Source organism: Dipteris shenzhenensis, chromosome 27, assembly GCF_047967505.1.
Source record: "Dipteris shenzhenensis isolate YYH24624 ecotype China chromosome 27, Dip_SZ_1.0, whole genome shotgun sequence".
In the NCBI taxonomy this organism is placed as follows: domain Eukaryota; kingdom Viridiplantae; phylum Streptophyta; class Polypodiopsida; order Gleicheniales; family Dipteridaceae; genus Dipteris; species Dipteris shenzhenensis.
This window is the reverse complement of record NC_141622.1, coordinates 49,414,388-49,420,869: the sequence shown is the minus strand read 5'-3', so window position 1 is coordinate 49,420,869 and position 6,482 is coordinate 49,414,388. Positions and strand designations below refer to the sequence as shown.

The window sequence follows — 6,482 nt, the reverse complement described above, 5'->3', positions numbered from 1 at the left end:
CTCGTAAAGCTAAAAGGAGCACGCGATTCTGAGGGGAGGCTAAAGAAGCCCCCCGTGGCTTCTGAGTTGCATAGGAGTAGGAGGGTGGAACCACTCCTCCACCTCTACCACCATGGCTATGAGAGAAGGTTCTATTACACTAAGGGGTGAGGAAACGAGTTTCTGTGACAGAAGGTGCTCTGGAAAGCGATGGGAAGAAACGCTCGTCTGCTACCTCGAACTCGTCGAAGAACGTCAAGGGGAGCAGGTGTTTGTTGCCTCGTGCGACGATGCATCTTAGGATCACACGTACCACCCATAAGTGGTAGCGCATCGGTCACTGGATGGGGAAGTGAGGGGAAGTGATGGTGATCTATGTGTCCATCACCCTCAAACCCTCTACCCTCTCCATCTCCATCTCCATCCTCTCTCACAGCTTGTTAACAATTGCATGCTGCACTTCTTGTGCCACTTGCCTAGCACCTTGGACATGTTCTTTACCCACATTCAAGTTTCTCGCATGTGGATGTTCCAAGTTAACATTCTTTGACTAAGAAGGTTGATAATAAAAATTTAGAGTGGCCAATTATAGATTTCCATGCACTCAAGACAAGAAGGTGAAGCTAAAGAGATCCTCACACCTAAGTTTTGGTAGTCTATAGCTATAAGTGCTCTATCCCTCATTTGTGAGTGCTCCATCCTCTTCCTCCTCCTCTCCTCTTCCTCCATTCATCTCTTCTTACCCCTCAAGCCCTCAAGAGTCAATCTGAGTCAATCCTCTTCTTCCTTTTTCTCCCTCATCATACCTCCTCTACATCTCCGTCGCTATTGATGCATCTCCTTCTTTGTATATCCTCTTCTTCTATATCCCAACATCTCATCCATTGTGGCCTCCTATCTCCTCAAATCCCCATCCACTCTAATGATCCTAAAGTATCTAGTATCTATTCCCTCATCGTTTGTACCATTTTCTCTTCACAAAGACCAAGATATGGTCATGAAGGCTTTTTGGTTTGATAGCTTCATTCAAGGGGTGAAATGTAGGGCCCTTGTAGACCCACCCTCCTAGTTTTGATATTCATAAAGTGCACAATGGTGTGCATGATGTGCATGTTGATGTGTGTATTGGTGTGTAATGTAATGCTTTTGGGAAGAAACCCTTCTTCACAAGTTCACACACCTTAGATTTCATAGCATTAGAAGCATGTTGAAGCCAAGAATCCAAAATCTTTGAGAAGAGAACCTTCTTCACAACTTCATACACCTTAGGTTTCATAGCATCAAAAGTTTTTTGAGGCCCAAGAATGCAAAAGCAGACAAAGGAGGAGGTGTGGATGGTTTTCATATGGTAATATCCCATCTGTACTCTCTCCTTGTTTGCATTTTTCAAGAAGCACAAGATAGTGTGATGCTTGCATGCACACCTTGGTGACACCCCTAATTAAACCTACACATATAAATTGCAATCTAAGTTACTATTTAATAAATTCCCTCATCCATCTAAACAGCATTAAGTCCCTAACATGTGCCCTTTGGGAAGGAGGGCGAGATTATTACTTAGCACAAGTCTTTCAGATCATGTCATACAGTAGTGTGGAGGTTCTTGTTACTCGTTGGATCAAGGGATCCCTTGATGTCCCATTTAAATTTAATAAAACAATAACTTCAATGTGAAAGCTTCTATAAGATAATCCAATGCACCTGGAGGGAGTGTGGAGTACGTATTGAAGAGCCCTCTGCTAAATGGGATACTACAATCTAGGAGGTTCTTGACAAGGCGAGAAATTGGTATCTTCAATGTTAAGCTTAGAGACCAAAGGTTGATGGGCTGCTTTCCCATGTAAGGAAAGCTCTACGCGCTACATTGATCCTAGCTGCTGTAGACATGATTCTTGCAACTCTGCTGGTGAAAGTGGAAGAGGCCATATAGGCTGGTGAGTTAGAGAGAGCAAAGCAAGCAAGGATTAAGAGTAGGTAGTTGTGGTGGTCCATTGGGGATTGTCCTTTCAAGATATCCTTCAAAGCCATCAAAAATGTTCTTTGAAGGCCAAGGTAAAGAGCAGGAAATTGTGATTGTCCATTAGGGATTGTCATTCAAAGATGTTCTTACAAGATTTGAAAAGGGAACACACTAGGAAAACGTGGATTGGGAGATCGACGGTAAGGGTAATTTGGTTATCGAATTTTGGCACATAGCCAAGGCATTCAGATTTGAGTTGGGGGGCATAGTGGCCATGCCAGTGGGACATGATTCTTCCAAACAACTAGGGAAACATGGATCGGGAGATCAACAATAAGGGTAATTTGGGTACCAAATTTTGGCACATACACAAGGCATCGAGATTAGAGCTGAGGGGCATAGTGGGCAGGCCATTGGGACATGATTCATCATGGTAAAAGAGGTTCAAGTAATGCTAGCTAATTTGGACTATAGGATCTTAAGGTATAGAGACGAACATTGGCTAGACTGTTCACATTGCTCGAGCTATGGGAAGCAATGAATGCCATGCAAAATGATAGTCACCAAGACCAGATGGTTTGATGGCATAATTTTTTAGGGTGGGAAGGTAGGGAGGCCTAAAAAAGATGATGGGCCTATATAAAACGTTTTTAAAAGCCCTAACTCTCATTATTCGATGGCAAGAGTGAAGAGCACCGCCAAGCCAATAGGACGTCATCTTCAGCCTAGAGTGTAATTAAAAAGGACCTTGTGGCAATGGCAAATACAATAGTGCAAAAGGGGCATCCTGTGAATGCAGGACTAACCAAGTTGTTCCAATAGGTTGAAAGTTGGGGACTCGAGGCCAAACACAATGGTGTAATTACAAAATATTTGGCTCTCAAAATTATAGAAATTTGCATGCTGCTGGTAGCTCATGAGCAAAATGGGTTCATCAAAGCAAGGGACATATTCTAGAATGTACTCAATGTGTCAACTACCTTAGACTATGTGCGCTCGTCAGGTTCGCAATATCTTCTCTTTGGATTTTCTCTTGATACATGTATGACAAGGTTAGGTGGGACTTTATCTATGCTGTTCTTGAACAGTTAGTGTTTGCTTTTGCTTTTATCAAGATGGTGACTCTGCAATTCTTTGCTTAAATGGAGGTGTAGTGGGTCAGTTTGTGTTAGTCAGATGGGGCTGTCTGATTGCCTTCTTGCTTTGTGCGCTATGTTCCGTACGTCTGATAAATTTATCGAAAAAGGGAGTATAATTTGTTGGGTGGTTATGCTTACAGTGTGTGAGGCATATGTAACTTGATAGTCTTTGATAGGAGTGTGATGTGGGCATAGATAGTGCACAATTTCGCCTATTTGAAAGTAATGTTGAGGGACTTAGGTTTGATGATCAGCGCGAGAAAGATTCACCGACTAGCTCTTGTTGTTAGTACTGCTTTGCCCAAGATATACTTAGGCTACACTATAGCGTAGGCTATGGGTAGAGTGCGTGTGGTAGTGTTCTTTCCTTAATAAACGCTGACTTGTTTTTTTTTTAAAACCAACCTCCCTTGGTCCTTTTGTAAAAGACGTTGCGAGGTGTCTCTCAAACTAGGCACATGATCAGATTTAGACATCCATCCGGTGGCTCTAAGTTGAAGTGGCTTTAAAAAAGAGATAACCGTATGGGTTTTCTAGTTCGACCTGGCATTTCAGAGTGTACACGTAGGCGACATTAAGTAAGCAACGGATAGTGCTACGACATGACCTTTTTTTTTTTGCGTTGCACTGAAATTTGAAGTGCCAACACCGTAGTGACCAAGATAGAATCCTGAGCTGCCCGTGGGGATTGAACTGAGGATCGACACACATACACACCGCTCTAAACACCTAAAACATGGCCCGTGGGACTTGAACTGAGGAGGGACACATACACACCCACACGTTTTTAGGCGCTTGCTCTAAAAGCTCTGTGGCAAACTGAGACAGTTAACCTGCATGAAGATGAGCATGCATTTCTATGTGATCATATGCAGCCAACTCCCAGCAACCATGAGATAGGCAGCATGTGTGCTGATCTATCTCATATCATGAAGCGATGTCGCCGAAACGACGGCACTGAGGTGGGTTTGGACTCTGGTGAGCGTCTCCGTTGAAGATAGGCGATTCTGAATTCTGAATAGAGCTGCCCAAAGATGGAGCAACATCCCCAAGGGTCAGATGTGAGGCGTTGCCTAGCTCTGTCATGGTCCCTCACTACGCCTTTGGGGACGAGGGTCACCCCGCAGGAATGCATAGCACAAACGATGGGCCGCGAGATAGCTGACAAGTGTGCCATAAAAGACGCCTCCTGGGCGATCAGGGCTTTCATACAGAGCCCGTGGTATGCCATATTTCTCTTCGTTTCTGTGGATTGGAGTCCCATATATCGCTCCCTTGTAGGAGACTCTCAATCAAGTGAAATGCTGAGCAGACGCACTGCAATTTTGCATCAGAATTCTCTTATGCAATGACCTTCTTTGTCTTGATGACTCCTCTCCTGAGGCAGTCCTCTACGCTGGAATCCTGCCTCGGGTCAGGTAGCTGTCTGCTTGCGTCCTCCTTGGTAATGGGACCACCACGTAGGTTGCCCCTCTGCAGTGCCGAAAGAGCTGCAGTTGCAGTCCGCAAGAGGCAATCTCAGCTGAATGAGGTTAAAGAACTCCATGTCTACATGAAGGAAAGTTTAAATGAACTTCCAGTGTTGTCCAAGGCAAACAATCTGATGCATATGTATGTGGAGCGTGGGAGCATGGTGGATGCTTGCCATGTGTTTGACACCATGTCGAAGCAAGATGTGGTATCGTGGAACATCATGATCCTGGGGTATGCCAAGCAAAAAGAAGCTCCACGGGCTTTGAAGTTGTATGCACAAATGCACCGGGAAGGTATCCAACCAAGTGATAGAACCTTTGTTGGAGCTTTGAAGGCTTGCAGTAGCTTAGCAGCACTGGAAGAAGGGAAGCAAATTGTGAACTTAGGTTGTCTTACAAAAGGTAGAGCCATCCACTCTCAGGTAGTGAAGAATGGCTTTGAGTTAGATGTATTCGTTGGATCCAACTTGGTAAATATGTACGTAAAATGTGGGAGCATGGATGATGCTCGGCGTGTCTTTGATGAATTGCCTCGTCGTACTGTGGTTACGTGGACTACCATGATTCTGGGGTATGCTGAACTAGAAGACAGTTCGTTGGCCTTGCAGATGTATGTGTGGATGCACCAGGAAGGCATCACAGCAGACGATCGAACCTTTGTTGGCATATTAAAGGCTTGTGGTAGCCTGGCAACTTTGGAGGAGGGGAAGCAAGATGACAGGAAAAATGCGAAAATAGAATGCTTAGTTAAAGGTAGAGCTATCCACTGTCAAGTAGTAACGAATGGGTTTGAGTCAGATGTGTATGTGGGTACAACGTTGTTGAATATGTATACAAAATGCAGAAGCATGGAAGATGCATGGAGTGTTTTTTATGAGTTGCCTCATCGGAATGAGGTTACGTGGACCAACATGATCTTGGGATGTTCCGAGCAAGAACAAAACGTGGAGGCATTAAGCCTTTATGCACAAATGCGAGAGCAAGGTCTGAAACCAAGCAGAGTTACCTTTGTTGCCATCCTGAAGGCATGTGGCAACACAGGAGCTCTGGAAACTGCAAAGACAGTCCATCATGAAATTAGCAGGGTTGGTTTTGAGACTATTGCAATTGTGGCAACGCGTCTTATTGACATGTATGCTAAATGTGGGAGCATGGTAGATGCTCAACAGTTTTTTGATGTACTGCCCACAAAAGACGTGGTACACTGGAGTGCATTGATTGCAGGCTATGCTCATCAGGGAGAGAGTGAGCTTGTGTTTTATTTATTTGAGAGAATGAGGCAAGAAGGCATAGAGCCAAATGAGATTACATTTCTCAGTGTCCTTACTCTATGTAGTCATGTGGGCCTAGTGGGCAAGGCCCTGAAGTACTTTCAGGTTATGGGCAAACAGTATGGCATTGTTCCTACGATTGAGCACTATACTTGCTTGGTTGATCTCCTTGGCCGTGCAGGCCAAATGGGTGAGGCATTGGCAATAGTAGATAAGATGCCTTTCCAACCTAATGTCATTGCCTGGTCAACAGTTTTGGGTGCTTGTCGAAAGTGGGAGAATGTGGAGATTGGAAGGCGTGCCTTCGAAAATGCTGTGAGATTAGATGATAAACTTTCTGCAGCATATATCTCCATGGCAAACATATGTGCTGATGCTCACTTGCGGCAGGAAATCGAGGTAATGGGAGAAGGCTAGGATCAAAGAAGCCAGAACAGAGGTGTTTTGCATACATCTTTTATTGAGGCTAAGAGGCATCTTCAAAGTCAAGGTACAAACGCAAATCTTTACTTCCAAGACAATTTTTATGTGGATGATGTAGACCACCTCTTTCAATTAATACAGAATGAAAATGAAGATGCACTTTTTGGCATAGTGCCAATTGGCTATGACTTTGTGCCTCATCATTAGACCACCTAAAGGGGACAATTACGTTTTGAAT

General features: G+C 44.2%; 1 protein-coding gene across 1 annotated transcript; it reads left to right on the top strand.

Annotated features, from left to right (window-relative positions):
- Window positions 1–4,525: 4,525 nt before the first annotated feature.
- LOC147884429 (pentatricopeptide repeat-containing protein At1g06140, mitochondrial-like) lies at window positions 4,526–6,238 on the top strand. The gene has a single exon (XM_087398194.1). It carries the CDS (start codon window positions 4,526–4,528, stop codon window positions 6,236–6,238), a length of 1,713 nt encoding a protein of 570 aa, XP_087254320.1.
- The last annotated feature ends 244 nt before the right edge of the window (window positions 6,239–6,482 follow it).

What these genes read in the sequence shown, in the direction of transcription:
- LOC147884429 (XM_087398194.1), top strand. Translation starts at nt 4,526, where the DNA reads ATGGGACCACCACGTAGGTTGCCCCTCTGCAGTGCCGAAAGAGCTGCA.